The sequence below is a fragment of the Vidua macroura genome, chromosome 12, assembly GCF_024509145.1.
Source record: "Vidua macroura isolate BioBank_ID:100142 chromosome 12, ASM2450914v1, whole genome shotgun sequence".
NCBI lineage: Eukaryota > Metazoa > Chordata > Aves > Passeriformes > Viduidae > Vidua > Vidua macroura.
In genome coordinates this window covers 20,410,572-20,431,407 of record NC_071582.1, presented here as the reverse complement: position 1 = coordinate 20,431,407, position 20,836 = coordinate 20,410,572, and the positions used below count along the sequence as shown (strand labels likewise).

The 20,836-nt window shown below is 43.5% G+C and overlaps 2 protein-coding genes across 20 annotated transcripts in view; one reads left to right on the top strand and one right to left on the bottom strand.

The window, feature by feature from the left end:
* Positions 1-260: 260 nt before the first annotated feature.
* On the bottom strand, positions 261-15,549 carry DIS3L (DIS3 like exosome 3'-5' exoribonuclease). 3 transcript variants are annotated; one of them, XM_053988302.1, is made up of 17 exons: positions 15,360-15,549; positions 12,433-12,586; positions 11,567-11,695; positions 10,870-11,005; positions 9,937-10,113; positions 8,941-9,019; positions 7,877-8,056; positions 7,155-7,324; positions 6,659-6,820; positions 5,726-5,973; positions 4,875-4,967; positions 3,791-4,324; positions 2,878-3,032; positions 2,611-2,789; positions 1,816-1,961; positions 1,103-1,277; positions 261-1,030 (listed from the first exon to the last, which is right to left on the bottom strand). In XM_053988302.1, the coding sequence occupies exons 1-17, from the start codon at positions 15,502-15,504 to the stop codon at positions 719-721; spliced, it is 3,174 nt and encodes a 1,057-aa protein (XP_053844277.1). In that variant the 5' UTR covers positions 15,505-15,549; the 3' UTR covers positions 261-718. The 3 variants fall into 3 exon arrangements, with proteins under 3 accessions (XP_053844277.1, XP_053844279.1, XP_053844280.1); XM_053988304.1 differs by lacking the exon at positions 12,433-12,586 and having other exon boundaries at positions 15,360-15,434; XM_053988305.1 differs by lacking the exons at positions 7,155-7,324; positions 8,941-9,019; positions 9,937-10,113; ... (2 more) ...; positions 12,433-12,586; positions 15,360-15,549 and having other exon boundaries at positions 7,877-7,930.
* A 538-nt stretch (positions 15,550-16,087) lies between these two features.
* MEGF11 (multiple EGF like domains 11) overlaps positions 16,088-20,836 on the top strand; it is a 271,786-nt gene continuing 267,037 nt past the window's right edge. For 4 of the 17 annotated variants that reach the window (XM_053988374.1, XM_053988375.1, XM_053988373.1 and 1 more), the window contains exons 1-3: positions 16,089-16,545; positions 16,663-16,757; positions 19,614-19,794. The gene's annotated coding sequence lies outside the window, so the exon portion shown is untranslated. Of the gene's footprint in view, positions 16,546-16,662; positions 16,758-19,613; positions 19,838-20,836 lie in introns of all 17 variants that reach the window. The other 13 variants (XM_053988364.1, XM_053988359.1, XM_053988357.1 and 10 more) reach the window with 9 other exon arrangements.

Here is a 20,836-nt window from a genome sequence, read left to right as displayed (position 1 = left end):
TGTTAACTGCTTGTCCATTATTTATATATTTTTCATATAAAATGGAAGCTATTAAATTTCAGAAGTCAAACCTGAAATTCTTGTATGAGGCTGCTACAAGGCCAGGGCTCCCACACTTCCCCGTGCCTTGGGTCAGACATCTCTTCCCAGACAAACACCTTCCCTCAGGGAACAAGACTTCCTTCCTCTGATCCTGCTCTGCTTGAGCCTCTGCTTCATCCTCTTCTTAGAGTCCTGGTTTTCCTTACACAACAGCTTTTCCCTTTTGAGGAATGAAGAGGACTCACCCCTTCTAATAAAGGGGTAAAAAGTACTGAATTTCTACACGCTGAATTAAGCCACTACCCTCAGGGCAACATGTGTTACTTTATGAAGGAATTTGCTTTCTCTATCCTTGTAGGGAAGAAGGAAGTATTTAGGTTTTAAGAACTTAATTTATAGGCAACATGAGCAAAGTAGTTTTTTGAATGATTTTTAAAAGAATTCACAGTACACTGTCTTTAGTCTGAAATAGGAGCTTTATCAGGTATAAAATATTTTCATAACTCATCCATACTCATAATCAGATAAAAATAATTCATATTTAAAATAGATATTTAGCTTCTTATTGAAAGGACTCTTGAATATTTAAATAAACTTCTTTTTTAAAGATCCCCCTAGCACTTGTGCACAGTGAACAGGAGCGGGACAGCCCCAGCAGCTGGCGGCAGGTCCCAGCTCAAGTCCTGATGTCCCCTGTCACATCCAGCAGTGCCAGCTCCCGGATCTCCTCCAGCAGCTGGTACAGGCTGGGCCCCTTGGTCTGGCAGAACTCCCGGGACTCCTCATCCATCACTTCCACCCTGGCTCTCTCTTGGGCACGCTGGGCCTCCTCTGCAGACTGGCTGACTTCTTTCACCAGGTCAGACTTCACCACGTGCAAACTCCTCGGGGCAGCCTCTGCGTCCGCAGTGTGGTGCGGCGCGTTCCTGATGATCTCCAGCTTGATGGTTTCGGCGTGGCAGCGGGAAGTCTGCACGAGGATTCTCACCTGCAAAGCAATACTGCGTTTAAATTTCTGATGCTGCTATTTCCTTCTCCTCCCCTCACATGAGACACTCACTGTGATGTGATCAAAAAGGCTCAAGGTCATCGAGTCTCCAGTAGCTGTAGTGGAGGTGATTTTATGCTGAGAGCGATGGAGGGATCCAGGCTTCCACTGGCAGCTCCCAGCCCCTTGACATGAGATGACCAAGCCCTCTTTGTTTTTCATGTAGGCTGCACCTTTGATTCCATACCTACAAAAGAGCAGAGAGAAGCTGTTCTAACCATTTCCAGTTCTCTTAGTTTCAAAACCCGCAGGCTGGCTGGGATTGTAGAAAAGCAACAGGAAGGGGCAGGCACGGCAGCCTGATAATCCTGCCCCAGGGACACTGATAGGTGTTAAAGAAACCCAGACATGAAAACAGCATGCAGACAGTGACTGAAGTGTTTTGAGAGCAGTGAAGCAAAAGTGAAATAGTCAGTGATCCATTATCTTAGTGCTGGGTGGGGCCTGCAATGGATCAGTGATGGGAGAAGAGCAGCTTTACAGGTTTTTCCAGACAGATCATTAGGAGACAGTTCTCCATTTTAAAAGAAGCTCCTTGAAGAGCAGCAGCGTGTTTGCCCTGGGTTCTCTGTAATGCAGCAGCCTTTTCTGGCTGGGGAGGCTCTTGAGCCAGCCCTGTGGAATGCTGGAGGTGCCAGATGTGAATTGAGCTGTGCCAGGCTGTGCTCTCCCAGCATTCCAGCAGCACCAGGTGTCACTCCCAGCCCGTCCCAGCCCCGGCTCACCGGGGCACGAAGACGAGCACGCCGTTGGTGCGGATGGAGTAGATGACCCCGTCGGCCACGCAGCGCTCGTCGCTCTCGGCGCTCCTGTCTCGGAAGTACATGCACTGGAAGAGCTCCGTGGATTGCTTCTGAGCACGCTGGGCTGCCTGCGAGCACCCCCACACAGACAAAAACCTACGTAAATATTCCCGCAAGCATCTCCGGCTTTCATTTCCCAGCTGCTTTTCCCCATTATTTAGTCTCTTGCTGTTGCCCTGTTCTTTTGAGAGTTTTAAAGTTCTTCTAAAAGTTTTCCATGCCTTCTAATGTTTACATATTTCTACTGATTCTTCTCACACTGTTTATGTAAATAATGATTGTTTTGCATTCTTCTTCATAGGTAGAGAGAATTGATAGATTGTTAGTTTGACCAGTGTGGTTGGAGAGGTGGCAATTTCACCCTCCAATCCACTGTCACTTTTACTATTCTATACATAGTGGAGTCAGAAAATAAAATGCTCTCTTTTAGTTCTTTTCTTCCCTCTTTTGCATCTAACATCCGTGTGTGAGTTGTGTCGTAGTGTGACATCTTGCCTGTCCCCAAGAAAAATTACATCTAAACCAAAATCCTACGTGCAGTACAAGTGAAGTATGAACACTTTTACTACCACTCTCAGAAGAAAACTGGTATTTAAAAAAAACCCCAAAGCACAACAAATAAAAGCAAAGTGATACTCTTAATTCACAGAAGGCACAGTCAGGACTGGTATCCCATTCCCTAGGGCACCATGGAGACTCCCACAAGGACGCCCTTACCCGGTTCCTGTTATTGATGTGTCTGCACAACTCCTCCAGATCCTTGTTACTGATGATGTTATCCTTCACCTCCCCCGTGGTGCCCCTCAGGGTCGCTGCCAGCAGGAGCCTGTGCACAACGATGTCAGCGTATCTCCTGATGGGAGAAGTGAAGTGAGTGTACTTCTCCAGGGCCAGCCCTGCCAAGAGACAGGAACAGGGATGAGCAGTCAAAGCCTCCCGCAGCAGTTCAGAAATCACAGGAAAGGCAGAAAAGTGACCAGATACCATAATGATGGAACTGCTCCTCGGGACAGGAGCCAGTTGAGAAGTACAGGGCGTTGGACATGGCGTGGGTGGCCATGGAGCGCAGCAGTTTGTTCACAATGGGATCCGAGGGGTCGTTTGCTCTGTCCAGAGACTCGGCCAAAGCCTTGTTAGACCTGGCAAAAAGGTGTTAATTCCAAAGAAAATGGCACCGTCCCTGGTTATAATGGCTCACAATTCACAACAGCATAAAACCCAAATAGAAGTTAATAGTTATTCATACAAAAATGGCAAGCAGAGAGATATTGAAACTCTTAATGCAGTTTAGTAACAGCTCTGCTCTAAGAAATTGTTTAGAAAAATCCCAGTTTTCACCCAGTTGTCTGCTGCAACCTGGAGAACCAGGGACTGGAGCAAACTCCATCCTGTGCAGTACAAAAGAGTGAGCTGGTCCAAACCTTTGTGTCCAGCACAAATAGGACAAGGTGACACCCAGGTCACTGAGGCTCTACTGATGCCCTTCACCATGGTCTTCTCATGTTATCTTGCCCAAGTAATTCTGAATTATTTTGAGTCATTTAAAATTACTTCATTGCACAGAATTCGCCTAATTTAAACCAGTACTCTCTTGTGCAGGAAATACAGTGCAAACAAGGTCACTGCAGAGCCTGACCACGGCACAGTGACTGAATAAATGTTTTGTCTGTGTACATCTAAAATTATTCAGCCACTGCCATTTGCAGCACAGCCAGAATAATGCAGGCAGCTTCTCCTGATCAGAACATCATCAGAAAGGTTCTGATAAAACTCCTTTTAAGAACTGCTATGCAGTGTCTCTTAACATTGATACTCAGAGCTGGAATTGTTTAACAACAACATGGCCAAATAGTTAATTGCTTAACTTTAATTACAGAACTTCAGTAATAAAAGCTACCGTGTGTCTATTGAGAAGCCTTTGGCACTGGCACACTCCCGAAGCTCAGTGAAGAATTCCTGGCGTGGTGGAGGGTGCTGCCGCAGCAGAGCTTGGTGGGGAAAATCCTCGGAAATCCTTTTCGCCACCCAGTGGTTGGCCAGGATCATGCATTCCGCCACGGTCTCGTGCACTTCCAGCGGCTGCTTGGGGATGAGGTCATGGATATTCCGTTTGTCATCCAGCTGCACTCGGATCTCGATCCCTTCCAGCTCCAGCGCGCCGCACCGGTCCCGCTTAGCCCGGACGTGTCGCGCTATGTCGGTGAGCTTGGATATGGCCCAAACCAGCTCAGCCAGCTTCTTCTGCCTCGTTCCTTCATCCAGGCTTTTCAGTTCCAGGATATCCCCCACGACAGTCGTGTCCCCATCCAGAAGTCCCTGGGCTGTCTCGTACTCCAGCTTGTAGGCAGAGCGGATCAGGGTTTTGGTGTACTGCACCCTCAGCATCTCGTACGATTCCTTCTCCAGCTCCCACAGGACGCTCACAGCGTATCTTAAAGACAACACCACAGCTCTGGAATAGTTCTGGTAGACCTAAACTCCCACTGCAAGCACATTCAACTCTTAGAAATTTATAGATTTAATTCTGGTTGTGGAAGCATCTTTTTCTTCATGAAACCAGTGCTCAGCAACACCACTAAATAATGCACTTGCCTTTCAGTCTCATGCATCACAACTGAAATGAGGACCAGCTACACAGCAGTATCTTCAATTCATCTGCTGAAGCAGAGTACCCCTAAGGTGTAAGGTCTCCTTTATGTTAAAGCAGAGCTACACTGTGATAGTTATTTTTAGCCATTTTTATTTTATTAGTCAGATGCATCCACAATGAACATCTCTGTACCCTGACTATCCTCAGGCCAGCCTTGCGTATCCTCACGCCAGCAGCCAACTGAGCCTGTAAATTGATATCAACTGGTCTATAAAATTCACCCTACCTGTGGTAGAACTGAAAGGTAATTTTTAATGTATGCAGTTCTTCCAGTAATAATGCAAAATGACTTGTAGAAGTGTCCCTGCTGAGAACAATTCCCAAGCCTTACCTGTCCACTCCGCTGAGGAGGGAGCACAGGTCAGCGCTGAGGACGGAGGGCAGCATGTCGTAGCGCCGGTCCGCCAGGTAATACGTGGTAGCCCTGGAACAAAACACAGCCACTGCTCTTCCCACCAGGACTCCTGGGACTATAAGCATTGCTCCACAGTCTGATTTGAAAAGGTTATTCCCACAGAACACTCACAGGTGCAATACTGAAGTCAAATTATTTAAATAGCTATTTGTATAGTACAACCCTAACTTTGCCTTCCTTGGTATTTCAGCCGCCATGAAGGGCAGAACCAGGGCTGGACAAAATTTGCTCAGTGAAGAAGAGGTGACTTAATTAAACATCTCTGCTGCCTCCACATTATACTTCTTTGAATCTACAAAGAATACAGTTAATTAAGTGATTCAGCAGTTTAAGTTCAAGACACCGGCAATAAAAGAAAAAAGAATGAAATATTTGCACATTAAAAGACAAGACTGAATATGAAAACATAAGCCTGACAAATACCTTTGGAATTAAATTAATGTAAGACTTAATTCCATTTTGTGGGTGTTCATCTCCCTTGGAATGCAAACAAGTGATTTTTAAAAATACTTTAAGTCACAGATGTTAAATTCAACTATAAAGCAAAGAGGAGTGATTAGGGAAGAAGAAACTTGTATAGCTTTCTGGAAAATGTGTCCAAATAAAAGCAGAATGTGATTAGTTACTTGATAGTTTAATTAGATTTAAGAAGTCTTTAGTAAGACATGAAAGGTGAAAGCATGTTTCTTTCCCTCCAAAGTTTCCTTAAGGTAGCATTACAAACTCCTGAGCTCCATAGATTTTCTAATTTCCAGAAAATAACTTACCTTGCTCTGGCCTCAACATCAGTGTAGGAATTTGCTGCCACAAAGTGAGTCACATCTGCAATGTGCACCCCCAGCTCGAGGTTCCCGTTGGGCAGAGTCCTGACAGAGAGAGCATCATCCACATCCTCACAGCCCTTGGGGTCAATGCTGAATATCAGGTGGGTATCTCTCAAGTCAAGGCGTTTTTTCGCCTCCTCTGGACTCACTTTCCATGGATTCTTTGGAGAACTCACTGGCATTTCACTCATCTATACAGAAATATTGTTGATGAATATAATTTATGTATTTTCTACAAAAAGATGCCAACAAATTAGATTTAATAAGTTTTTCTAATTCTTCTTTTGTTTCATTTTCCAAGTCCATTACATTTACTTTATGAAAAGTGTGGAAAAAATTGAAAAGAATTTTATGTGTATTAGTAACCAATGTTATTACTGTGGTGATACTGCAGCTCTGGCAAATATAACCACTACATATTGGTTTTTCAGTCTTCTTCTTCCTATTAATTGTAGGTATCATCAAAATAGTTATCTATGAAAGCTGGTTCCTCTCCCAGTTGAAAACAAAGTATTCAATACAATGATTTCAGTAGGATGAGGCCTTTAGGATCAGCAGCATAACCACATACTAAAGACAGAAAAATCTTAAAAGTCTAACTCCAATTTGAATTAAGAGTTTGTAATCTTCTCCTCACAGCAAAAGGATTATCTTAAAATCACTACTGACTTGAAAATCCATAGTATCAATAGAACCACTGATCCAAGAGATTTCAGAAAAATGAAGTAAAATAATAGTAATAAATTTTCAGCTTTCAAAGTGGGCTTTCAAAAACCCACTGGCAACAAAGATGTTAGCTGTAAGAGAGTCCCTCTCTTTGAGAAACAAGACCCTGGAAATGAACAGAAAAGAGTGGATCTGATCACAGAGACAAACCTGGATTTCTGAGAAAGGGGCAGCACAAATGCTGTTCTCCACCAGAATAGCTGCAATTTCCCCCTCGAGATCTCCAATTCTCCCCAGCACTCTCACAAAGTGCCCGTTTGGGTACAGGGAAGTCGACTCCCAGGAATCGATGCGCACGACAACTCTGTACTCCTGCAGCGAGACAGCTCTGTTAGAACAGCTCTGTGCCCCTGAAAAGTACAATTTATTCCCCTAACACAACCTTCAATTGAGCAGAAAAAAAACAAAGCAAGTGGTATGTAAGTGCTCAGGGCAGCTGGACTGTGGCCCAAATTCAGTACTCAAGCTTTCTTACCTGAAGCTGAAGTGGTCCTGACAGGAATTGAACACAATCCTTCAAGGCAGAAACTGAACCCTCACAGATTTTGTTTTACCATGTTTTTGTCAGGGAAAACTTCATTAGAGCCTATAACGCCCACACAGCTTTGTAGGAACACAGAACAGAGAAACACTTCACTTAAATTACCTGCAATGCTTCAGCCTGCTGAGTGCTGATCCGGATTTTGGGAATTCGGTAATCCCAAGGTGTTACAAGGACTTTCTGAGCATTTCTGCCCTGGGTCTGGCTCTCTTCTTTGGAGGGGAAAGTGACCACATAATCCCTCCAGTTCTTCTGGATGATTCCAACTACTTTACCTTTAAATAAGGAACATTGTGCATTAAAGAATTAAACAGAACCAAGAAAGCAAATATGTGGGAGGTGCAGGAGATTCATTGCTTTGTAAAATCAACTGATGTGTCCCCAAATCTGTTACAACTGCCAACAACATATGGTGTGCAGACAATACAAGTGTGTCATAAACTACTGTTGGCACAGGCAGGTTTTAATGAGCTTTTATTTATGTGGAGACTAACTCATTGTATAGATTTCAACTGATACACGACATAAATTATTCAGAGATTCCCACTGCTGCTGAAATGTGGCCAATTCTACTAATACGGAGAATTTTTAATAGCAAAGAGCAAAACAAAACATGATTTCCCTACAAAAAGAGAATTAACCTCTACAAACTTTTAGCTCTGACCTCAACAAACTTTTAAGATGCAGCTACAGCTGCAGAGTAATAATTTCAAACAAGACTCTAAGTTCCCATGGTACCCAGGCTTGTCACACGGGGATACTTTTTCACCTAACATTTTTTTTCCCATTATTTATCAGCAGGGAATTAAAAGGATGCTTCTCCTTACCTGTGGGCATAGGGTCACCTGTGGTGTCTGCAGGTGCTTTGTCCTCAGTCTCATTTTCACAGAGGGCAACAGTCCTTCCCTTCCATTCATGCACAGGGAGCAACTCAACCACAACCACATCCCCGTGGATTGCACGATTCCGAGCCTTGGCCCCATAAATAAGGATGTCACTTTGAAGTTCTGTATTTAAAAGGAAACAGAACTACAATCTGCTAAAAAAATTCAAATCCCTCCATTCTTGGCAGCATTCTGCTGAAATAAAAGTAAATGACTCTTCCAATATGATCTCTTCCAAAAAGGACTACTGGCAAGAAATTAATAAATAAATAATAAATAAATGAAAACATTTTCCTCTTTTTTGTTTGTTTGTTTTTTTTTTTTTTAAGTATCTTTTAAGGAATTCTGTAAGTGAACTTTTGGATAAAAAGCAGGATAGGCTGGGAGAAGTTAATTGTTCTTAGGCAGCAGCTATAAAAACAGACAGCATAGTTAAATTGTGAAAGCCACTGCCACAGGATTCTGGGGAGGATTCAGAATAAAATAAGCTTTTAAAAAATGATGAGGATACTGAGCACTGGTTTGACTGCAGTGTCTGTCATAGGAACATTTGAAAGTAGTTACTAGTGAGAGCTGGGCCAGTGTGTCTGTACAAGGGCAATGGACTGCTCCTTCAAAGCTGCTGATTAGTAACTCATGCCAGAGAGACAATCCTGGATCACTTTGGATCAGCTTGATCCAAAAGGCAATTTTCCAATTATGTTCACAAAGATCAGCTTCCTAATCCTGCTAAAATCTAGGCAAACTCTTATTGCAGTCAAAGGAGTGGTCACCTGAGGTTGGAGCAAAGCACAGAGACAATTTGCACCAGCACTTCCCTTCAGAGAGGTGCAGGGAAACAGGACAAGAGTCCAGAATATGGCCAAAGAGGGTAAGAAAGAGGAAGGAGTTCTCCTCACAAATTCCACCCTCTGGTTAATCTTCAGCCTCCTTTCTGGCCCATGAAAAGCACACAGGCACTGCAGTGTCTCAGCCCTCATCTCCTTTGATAACTGAACACTTCTCACCTGTGTCTTTGCTGCCAAACCCCTGAAGCCGAACAAAAGCTTCCAGCTGTGCTCGGTGCTTATTGACATTCAGTGCACCCTGGAAGAGACCAACAAACCAAGCAATGAATGAAACAGTCACCCTAAAAATAGACAACTTTAAAGGATAACATTTTGGGGGTTACAATTTTTCTTACATGAATTAGTTTTTATTGATCCATAGGTTATTTTGAACACAGCTGTTCTCCCTATAGGGGGGAATTCAGGGTTTAGGACCTAAGTATTCACTTTGGGAAAAGTAAATTCTTTTAAATGTTGAATTTATTTGTAAGATGCTAAATGACATTTTACTCCAACCACAGGCAGTGTAAGATTACCTTTACTGCCTTTGCAGAGAATCTGGCATTATTCCAACAAGAAAGAAAAACCTCAGTCTTTCTGTTCATATTTTATTCCTGCCTCTGCTGAAATTGCCAAGAAAGGAAAAAATCACTGCCTCTAATTCTTTAAATTATTTTTAAAAGAAGGACTCTTGTCTACCAACAATCCATATTAAAACTCTGAACAGCCATAAACCTGTAAATTAATTTAATTGACTGGGAGATCTCTGTGCAAAGGAAGTTAGAACTGCTCTGCTGCCTTTGTGCAGCACTATTTATATTTAAGAATGAGGTCTCACTGCTTCAAATCACACCTGGCTTTTCAATTTACAGGTACATCACATATCAACCTGAAGAAAAATCCATAGCAAATTTCAAATCCTCAATAGTCAATCCTTACTTTAACTTCTACAAGACAAAAAAAATTTAAAAAAATATCCACATGTCACAACACAGTGTAGAGGAAATATTTGGAGAATCCTAAGCATCCTAATCCCTTCCATCCTCTTGTTTTTTGTTTTCTTTCCCTCTTCCCAGCACAGCCATATTTCTTTCTCTTATCACTTTAATTCAGGCAACTCAAGGGATCAAGCACAAGACTGCACTGTTCTGTGTATGTTCCCTATGTAAGAAATACCTGCAGGTATCTTCCAGACTTGATCCCAGCCTCCAGTACTTCCACAGGTAAGTGCTCAGGATATTCTTTCCCATGGTTCTCTTGGCTTTCACTCTCCCGTTCACGCCGAGCTTGGACTATGGAGTCAAAGAGCTCATGGGCAGCCTTCAGGTCAGGCCAGAAGTTATCCAAGTAATTCTGTATGCACAAATAGAAATAAAGAGAAAAGTACTCTGAGATCTCTGTTCTTTCAGTAATGCATTTGGAAAGCCCATAATGGACAGGATCTGTCTCACACTGTACCCAAATAACACAATGGTAATGATGAGTTTGTTCTAAACCCCACACATCTGTCCCAGGTCCAGCCTAATCCACTGCTAAATACAACAAAGGTCAATCAGTTTGGTGCAGTTTTTACTCAACATCCTTTCACAGCTGAACATAAACATCCCATCTCCAGATCCCACTGAGTACCAGTGGTATCAGAGATGGACACCAAAATGAAGAATGAATTATCTTCTCAGACATCACTGTATCCTCAGCAGTCCAGGCAAAGTAACTGGCAGAACACTGTTGATGGATATTTAGGCTACAGTTGCTTATGGACTGCTTGCACTCCAGATTTAGGCAGCTGCCTAAGGGAACTGGCTAATGCCCATCAATGGCAAATTCCTTAAAAACAAGGAAAACAAGGAAAAGGTCTCCTAAGAAAGATGACCTCTATCATCAGAACTACTGTTTAGCTTTCCAGCTCTCTGCTTTGCTCACTGCCATTGGTTTTTTCTGACATTCCCATAAGTGACATATTTGCTTGCTTTGGTAAATGGAGAAATGAGTTACCATCACAGTTTTCTTGAATGTAAATTCTGACATGATCTGCAATATACTTAAATGTACTTGCTTCATCATTTTGATGCAGAATAAAGGAAACCTTTTATTTTTCTGGCATGTTACCTTGAAGGAAATCACAAACACTCCTTCTGTTTCATTTCCGTACTGCCTGATAGCATCTTCATCTTCTGTTACCATAACAACTGGCATCTGACCCAGGCAGTGATTGTGATACCAGGCTGCTGCATTGTAAATATTCCTAGAAAAGCAAAGTTTGAAATAAAACTTCTGGAACAGCTCATTTTCTACTTGCAAGATTTTGCTGGCTTCGTAGAAATGAGATTTTGATTTAACACTCAGACTTTTGAGAGATATACACCAAGCTACAGAAATGTTTTTCTGCAAAAATGTTCCTGTGCCACTCTTAAGCCCCACAAGAAGAGAGGAGAATAGAATGTTTCCTCCCCAATACATCCACTTGTGCCCTGGCTGCAATACAACATGAAGTTCCTCTGAGTGATTGTAAAAAGCAGGCTGGAGGTGCCAAGACTCTGATGCTACAGTGTGACTTTAAACTGCTCCAGCTTTTTCTTTAGCATTATTGCATTTAATTTAATTACATTTTGTCTATTTCCCTAAGAAAACAATGCTGGTACTTTTATAATCATAAAGCACAATGCAGACTATTTCCAGTGCCTGTGAAGTGTTGCAGAGCTAAGCAGGGCAGGAGCATGAACTCTCAGTAGCTGGTGCATGCTCACACTCCTACCCACAAAGTCATGATGCTGTGCAGTGTGACACTGCAGAGGTTCAAACAAACCTGGTCTGCCACTTCTCCATGGAGTCTCCCTTCTCCCTGGGCAGGTAGCAGTGCTGGTGAAATTCATTAGCAAACACAGTACAGTCGTGACGGGGATCCTTCAATAGATTCCGTAGCTTGTTGTACTGTCTGCAATGAAAGAAGACAAATATATTCTTGTGCCTGCTTTTGATAATGCTATTTTAACTCCACGTGAAAATACAGCTGAAAAACTCCAGGAAAATTATTGTCATACACAGAGAAATGCACTCATTAAATTACACCACTGATGATAAATCCTAAACCATCACCTGCAAGTAAACTTTTTTAACTTCCATCGTGAACACTTCTGATTTTAAACATACTTGCTTTCCAGTCAGCCCCACAAAACATCCTAAGTGTTCAGAAACTTGTTTTGTTTGTCACTTTTGGAGCAAGGGCTATTTCTTCAAAAGCCATTGTGCTTTAGAAATATGGAAGGCCCTGAGAGCAAATTTTACTCTGAAATGCTATGGCAATGCCCAGGTTAATGTCTGGTGAGATAAGTACCAGACAATAATATTAATTGCTCCCCAAAGACAAGTGCTCAGGCATCAACACAACAAACCAAAAACTGTCCATAATCTAGCTGTGGGCACATCATAGATCATTACAGCAAAGTCTAATTAATTCCTGTCACCAGCCACTTGATTAGTTAATAATGCTGCATGTTTCATATTGCTTCTATCAAGTGAAAACTATGCCAGGCATTGATATCCATGGATCACAAAGGATCCCTTCTGTAGAACTACATTAAGACACTTGAAAGGCCTAAAGAATTATACATTTTACAAATCAGTATTCTTACTTCAATCCAAATAAAAAATAAGTTCTTATGGGATAAGTACCTTCGTCCTTTCTGATGTTGCACAGCCTGACAAGCTGTTTGCATGAAAATAATTCCTTTCAGCTCTGGAAATTCCAGAATCTCCAGGTACTCCTGAACAACCTTGCAGTCGGGGACAACGTAGTGTGTGACATCATCTGATAACAATTTGCCATCTAGAAGACAATTCAGAGTTTCAAGGTTCAAACTTTCAGTTGCAGTAATGGTTTCTTGAAAATATTTCCCGATGTAAGAAAATTAGAGTTGAGTCTCCTCAAATGTGTACATTTATTTTTCTGATGAACAAAATTATGGATTTTATGGTTTACTTCTGTGGTACAGTCCATAAATTTGTGACAAAACCCTTTTGCATCCACTGATGCCAAACTTTTGTGCAAATTCTATCTAGAGGAGTGAAAAAGATCCACTTTCATTATGAAAAGGCTATAGCTTAAGAGAGAAGGTTAAAGTTCTTTCTTCTCTGCTTCCATATGAAAAAGGGACTATACATCTGGCACAGAAAATCTTTTCATGGAATTTCTAAAGGCTGTAGAATTATGAGCAGTTCCTTTACCCTGCTCCCACAGCTCTCTCTGTTCAAACACACCATTTACAGCAGGCTCTTTACACAAAAGAGCACAGGTAAGGGTGCACGTAGAGAAAACTACTGCTACTGCACAGAAAAGGCGTCTTTAAACCTAAACTATTAACCATCAGTGTTAATTTTCTTTATAGAGCCTCTATCCCTTAGGAATATGCCATCAAAACATCAGACACAACACATTACAGATGACATCTTAAAAAGTACCTCAGAATTCAAGAGTTTAATTGCTCTTGGTATTTCAAAGATTACCCAAAAGCTTTCAGATGGGAGGGGATCTCCACTGTGTTTTCTCTTAATATCTACTTATTATTGATTACAAACACTGAACTCACCACAGTGCAGGCAAATGACACAGAATAAAGTATACAGATATTGACAAGTCAGGTTATTTTAAGGTATTTCTTAGAAGCTGACACGGGCCAATCTTTGAGCTGTGACCACAAGAAGTGTGAATCCAGCCAGCACAACTGTGCACGCAGTAACCTGGCCTCATCTCACACTGAAGGCTTATAATGGATGATGGCAGCAGGCATACAGGAAAGCTAATATTTATTAATAATTCAGAAGAGCATTAGAAGTGAAATGTCACTGGAAGATTTATGAGCTGTGCCCATCCAAAGCTATCCTTGCCTAACCCATCCATCTAGAGCAGAATGACTCCCAGGCAGGCACAGCTCACCCTTACAAGCACCTGCTGATGTGATTTTTGCAAGCATGAAATAGATTTGCTCAGCACACTGTGTGGAGTCAGGAAGGAAAACAAATATTTCTCTCACATCTGGGTTACCTTGAATAATCACACAGGGACATATTCTGACAGTCACCTGTAGCACAATTTACATTTAAGTACAAACGAGGGGGAGTTAGGCACAGCAGGAAAGGTTAGAGTTTTTTCCTGATATGTGCCTTTAATTTATCCTTGAGGAATTCACAACTAAATGCAGTATTTTAGGGAGCAGTAATTAGTCCTGATCTCCTAGATAGCAGTAATACACTATAATGATCTAAGTAATACACCTTCTGCCCTCGATTGCAAACTAAATCAAAAGTGAAACCATCTATGCCAATCATGGTTCCTAAGAAAAAAAAAAAGTGTCGCAATTCTCAACCTTTTCTTTCAGGCAAGTCATTTGGTCGATTTCTACAGGCTGGATATTATGTTTGTTATTTACCAGTCAGTTTCCTGCATCAAATAAATTGTGCTGTTGAACAACAACAACAAACCCAACTGAAATATCAACCACAGCTCTGGTGATGATCTACGATGCACATAACAGCACCACAGTACGTAAAAACAACAACAAATGCACACATCAGAGCCTGGCAGCCTTCCCATGTCTGAAATGCCCTGATATAACACAGGCAATTACATTTAATTACTGAACAGAAATAGCTGCTGAAGCAGAATTACAATGGCTTCAAGATAATGGCTTGGCCCCATTGTAATACTTAACAGGTATGTATAGAATTTAACTCATGCTATAAACCACTAAATCTCATGCTGCACCACCCTGCAGAAATTCATTCATTTTAAAGGATCTTTTAAAACAAGAGAAGTGTAAAAATGGAACAATCCTTTAGCCTTTTATCACTGCCAGTAAACTGTTCACAGTTAAACCCTCTAACAATCAACTCCTCGATTCCTTCCGCTCTTAACGCCTCGTTGATTTTTCAAGGCTCTTGCTTTAAAGGTAAAGACTATTGCTACAACCGTGATTTGTTCAGCACCACCCGGACACCCCAGGATGGGGATCAGCCCTTCCCCATCAGGGATAAGCCTTGCCCGAGGATCATTCTCTGTCCTCAGGGGGTTCCCCCAGCTCAGGGATCATTCTCTGTCCTCAGGGATCATTCTCCGTCCTCAGGGGGTTCCCCCAGCTCAGGGATCATTCTCTGTCCTCAGAGATCCCCCCAGCTCAGGGATCATTCTCTATCCTAAGGGATCCCCCCAGCTCAGGGATCATTCTCTGTCCTAAGGGATCCCCCCAGCTCAGGGATCATTCTCTGTCCTCAGAGATCCCCCCAGCTCAGGGATCACTCCAGCTCAGGGATCCCCCCAGCTCAGGGATCATTCTCTGTCCTCAGAGATCCCCCCAGCTCAGGGATCCTCCCAGCTCAGGGATCACCCTCTGTCCTCAGGGGTTCCCCCAGCTCAGGGATCCCCCCCAGCTCAGAGATCACCCTCTGTCTTCAGGGATCACCCCAGCCCAGGGATCACTTTCCCCCCAGCTCTGCCTCCCGCCACCCGCGGCCCCGGGGGACGCCGCCCACCGCCCCACGGGCGATCCCGGCTCTGTCCCGGCTCACCCCCGGCTCCCCCCAGTCCCCTCACGGCGGAGCCTCACCGCGGGCGCAGGCGGCGCGGCACTGGGCGCTGCGGCACAGGGCGCTGCGGCACGGCACGTCGGGGCGCAGGTAGTGCTCCCGCACCACCCGCACGGCGCGGCCCTGCTGCCCCCGCAGCTGCAGCACCTTCTCCGTGCGGAGCATCGGGGCGGCGGGGACCGGCCGGGAAAGGCGGGGACCGGCGGGGACCGGCGGCCCCGAGGCCGCGACTGCCGGGGCGCCTGCGCGGGGCGGAGCGCGGGGTCACAGCGCGGGGATCGGCTCCAACCGAGGGGCGGGAAGAAAGCGGGTGGGGCGGGCTGAGGGAACCGGGCAGGATCGAGCGGGCGGGACTGGGGAAGTCTGAGGAACCGGGCGGGATTGAGCTGAGGGGACCGGGGTGATCTGAGGGAACCGGGCAGGATCGAGCTGAGGGGACCGGGCTGGTCTGAGGAACCGGGCGGGATCGAGCTGAGGGGACCGGGGCAGTCTGAGGGAACCGGGCAGGAACGAGCTGAGGGAACCGGGGTGGTCTGAGGGAACTGGAGAGGAACAAGCTGAGGAGACCGGGGTGATCTGAGGGAACCGGACATGATCGAGCTGAGGGGATCGGGGCAGTCTGAGGGAACCGGACAGGATCGAGCTGAGGGGACCGGGGCGGTCTGAGGGAACTGGACAGGATCGAGCTGAGGGTACCGGGGCAGTCTGAGGGAATCGGGCAGGAACGAGCTGAGGGAACCGGGGTGGTCTGAGGGAACTGGACAGGATCGAGCTGAGGGGACCGGGGCAGTCTGAGGAACCGGGCAGGATCGAGCTGAGGGGACCGGGGCGGTCTGAGGGAACCGGGCAGGACCGAGCTGAGGGGACCGGGGCGGTCTGAGGGAACCGGGCAGGACCGAGCTGAGTGGACGCGAGCTGTAGGACGGGTGGGAGCGAACGGAGGGAGCTAGAGGGACGGGCGGGATCGAGCTGAGGGGACTGGAACCGGAGCTGAAGGACAGCGGGGACGAGCTGAGGGAACCGGGCGGCTGAGGGAAGCAGGCGGCCCTGAGGAGCGGGCTGAGGGGGACCTCGACCAGTGCAAGCCCTGAGGGAGCCCAGGCTTGTGTGGCTGGGCGAGCACAGAGGGCGGATTCCCTTCAAGTGAGGGATGCAGTTGTGTGAACCTCCATGGTCTTTCACGTCATCTTCCAGAAGAAATTCCAGGTCCATTCCTCACCCCTGATTTTGTGTGATCACATGCCAGGGCACTCCGGGAGATGGGGATCAGGGCAAGGGTGCATGAGGAGAGCAGGCAAGCCCTAATGACAACTTATTTTACAGTAATCACCAATATTGTCCGTCACATTTACAGAGGGGAAGATAAAGGCACTGACAGATGAAGTCTAGTCCAAGATGAAACAGAAAAGCAATGGAAGGTCAGGAGTCCAAAGCAGTCTCTCTGGGTCTGAGTCAGTGCTCTGTGTCTGTAATGCTGCCAGTGTGGCATTTTGGGGATGATTGTTTTGACTCTTAGAAAAGCATTCATACTTTCTCAAATAATAATTGCCTACACCATAACTTCACTTGAACATAAATACATGGTGAGAGCTGTGTAGTGTTTGTCCTTAGGAGGGGAAAAAAACACTGGGAAAGAGCCAAGGCAGTATGTCACTGTACGTTCCTGTTTATTCTACTTCTTATTTTTCACATGTTTTATAAAATGTGTATCTCCAATGACTAATACTTCTAAGTAACCAATTTGTGCCAGTAAATGGAAGCACCATCTGTAAGAAGCTGATTTGCAGAAGCCAAGTTCTCAAACATCTGAGGAGGAGGAGGTGTTATAACTTAGTGAGAGACGACCAAAGTGTAGACTTGGGTTTGGGAGTCAGGATGATTTCAGATGTATTATGTAAGCAGGATGTGAGAGGAAAAGGGAAATGGAGAGCAAAGTGATGGAGCTCTTGTTCAGCAGGAGCAAAGATGAAGTAACCCATGCTGATAGAAAGGGTAAGAAAAACACAACATTTGGGAAAAAAAGACATTTAGTTGAAGTTTAAAATGTAGCAGATGCTGATTGCTGACACAGTGAGGAACACAGACCAGTGTGCTTACTCAGTGACATTCAATGACTGTAACAAAACAAAGGTTAATTAAATAGAAGTAGCTGAGATCACTGCTCTCATTTGTGCACTGTTTCACAGAGGAAAATGGAAGACCTTTGGGCCAAGTTCACGCTCTGGGGATACCGTTGAGTAGCTGCACTTGTATTTGTAACATCCTAGTCTGAACAGTTTTATCATTCTTGAGTTTCCCCACTTCCTTCCTCTCTTGGAAGAAAACTCAGATGATTGCAAAAGGCCAAGCTGGAGTCACTAGAGCCAAAGAGAACTCTTGCCACTTTATCTGACAGCTGAACTTGTCCCTGTGAGATCAGAGGTGAACTTTCATGCTCTGGTATTTCATACTGATCTGGTAATTGTCTTTACACAAGGCAAGACATTTGTGCAGGGACAGCCAAAACTAGCAAGATAACGTGCATGTTTCATTGTTTTAAAATAAAAGTTGCAAAAATGTGTATCAATATTTGATCTTACCAAATCTTGAAGAATAAAGATGATGTGCAGTCTGCTTGCAGAACAGCTTAACTCCATGAAGTATTTTGTAAAGAAAAAAATCCTGGTAGGATATTTTCCTCACTTTGTGCAATGTCCCTGTGGATAACAGCAGCGAGTGCTAGAGAAGCTTTTATTTTCACATGGGCAGTGGAAGTCTTTAAAGTTGTGCCTGCTTGGGATGGGAAGTGGGAGCCTCTCGGAGCTCTCCCTGCCTGGAGAAGCCTGTCAGGAGATGCAGGACAGATTTCAGAGTGTTACCTTTTGACAGAAGTGTTTGAGCCAAGAGATTTGAGGTCACTGGAGAATACCAGCAATTGGCTCAAGTTTCTGAAGCCTCACTCATCTGACAAATGCCACAAACAAGAGGCAGAAGATAAATCTGGGATCCACATAGTCATGGAATCAATAGAAATCATATCTTTCCATTTGAAAAAGGCCTTTTTATATTTTTTTTTCCTCCAAGTACTCTGTGACTGAGGTAGAGGATGCAAGATTTGATTATAGCATATTTTTGAAGTTGGTTCTCCCATTTTTAAAACAATTGTGGAGCAATTGGCAATTCAGCATCTCCTTCTAACCCATCCTAAACTGGATAAATGCTCCCTTCTCTTGGAGATTCCTTCTCCTGGATCGCTGGCTCAGTAAAAGCCAAGTATTGTAAAAATTGCACCCACATCTAGAAAGGTCTCAGGATTAATATGCCATTCCTTGCACTCATAAAAAGGAAGGGTATCAGATGATCTTAACAATGTCTGTTTTATGTAATCCCATGTCCACTGGCATTAATTATGTCACCCTACTTTAATTATTTTTGTCAGATCTCCTGTTAATTAGACTCTGTTATTTTGCTTAGGATTGCACTTTGACTGATGATTATCTCATTTATCCTTTAAAATCATTTATACAGCGTTACAAAGAGAATGCTAATGTTCTTCTTATTTTAGCGAAAACGAGTTTTTATTCGTGCATTTTTGGGTTTCCGAATATTCTCCCTGGATTTCCGTTCGTCCAAATCCCCTTAGTCCTTCACGTTTGCAGTACCGGGTACTCCCGCTGGGGGACGCTCTGTAATCGATTTTGGGTTGAAATCGGAACTTTCGCTTCCCTGCCCGTGTCTAATGGGCTAAAATTCCACCTTTCAGCTTCCTCGAACAAACTGCTTGGAGTTGTTTATAGCATAAAGAGACAATTTTCTCCACAAAATAAACAAGAAAGCGATGCTGCTCTATAATAATAATAAAAAAAAAAAGGCTCGCAGATCTCTTCAAGCATGTCAGGAATATGAAACTACACAATGTTTACAATTATTTGAAGCATAAAAGCAGTTTATCACAATACCTGATATTTATTATAGCATGCATTTGATCTTCTTTCCCCCACCCTTTTCTTCCATGGATGCAGTTCAAAAGTTTACAGCACAGGAATGCAAAGCTGTGTACTATTGCGTTTCACTTATTTTCTGTACCTTGGCTTAGTTTATCCCAGGGTTTCCCACTGGATTTACTGATGAGAGATCCTAAATATTATTTAAAGGCTAAAAAGCCTTTATGCTGAGATGTTTAGAATGTTACACTTGGTCTGATCATGGAGCTTTAGGTTGTTTGCAGCTGATAATAACTTGGTGTAGTCCAGATTCTCTGCTTTCATAAAATATGCTTATATTTGTTTTTCTAGAAATTATGAAAACACCTTGGATCAAAGGAGAAGGCCACCATATCAATCATTTGTCATCAAAATGCATTTGATTTGGTGGGAGCCCTTGCACTGAGATGATGCTCAGGGTTGTCTCAGCCTCCAGAGCAGCTCCTGCAGGGTTCAGAGGATAATGGTGGTCAGAGATGGAAAGACCCAACAGGTGAGATTTTCCACCCAATTCCAAATTGGGAGTGCTCCCTCTGGTACATCTCGCTCAAGTCTGGGGTCAGTGCTGCACAGTATCATGCTCTAAGGTTTATTTATTTATATTCCCCAGTAAATAGAAAACAGAATAGCAAGGGTGACTTTTTACCCCCCTGCTTTTAAAATAACAAGAAGTTTCTAGGTGAAGCTGATTAATTCCCTCTTAGGCTCCTATCAGCAGAAATTAAATGGAGTTGACTCATGGGGAACTCTACAGTTGTGATTTGCTCTACAAATGAGATATAAGAGGTTTTCCTTGAGAGCTCAATGATGTATAAAAGGAAACGAAAAGAAAATGTATTACACTGCATTTCTGGGCTGCAGCTGTGCATCTTAGGTGCCTTAAATTCTTCTTACTAAAAGCCCTTGAGCAAAGATTTTATGCCCATAACTGCTCTGAACTCTGGCAAATCATATTGCCTGGCAGGTCTGGCTAAATAACAGGTTACTCTTAAAAAAAAAAAAAAAAAAAAAAAAAAAAAAAAAAAAAAAAAAAAACCTACAGAGGAAAGAATACAAGATTTCAAGCTTTCAAATTTTTTTTTTTCATAATTATTGTCAAGAACTAAATCTCAGCCAGCAAGTAATTCAGGAATACCTAATTGTACATAATAATACTTTAACCTGCTGCCCAGTTCTGTATGTATGTGTATATTTGGGTTTCCTTGATGTCCCTGTGTGATAGCTGACCAACAGTGAATATTTTTAATTGAATGTAAAAGTCATAAAATGACATATGTACTGCTAACCACTTATTGTGCAATTGGAGGTTTTCATTTGGCAAATGTTCAAGCTTAAAATGTGTTTTTCATGATTATTCCCCTTATTAAAGCTCATTTGCTATTCATGGAAAGTGAGCACAAAAGAGATGTGAACAGTCAAAGAAACTCATTTAAAAATTCAAATGAATATCCAAGGGAAATGGATTTCAGTGTTTGCCCAACTCTACTGGGACACTCAGCTGCTGAACGTCTCCTTAATGGGTGCCTTTGTCATTG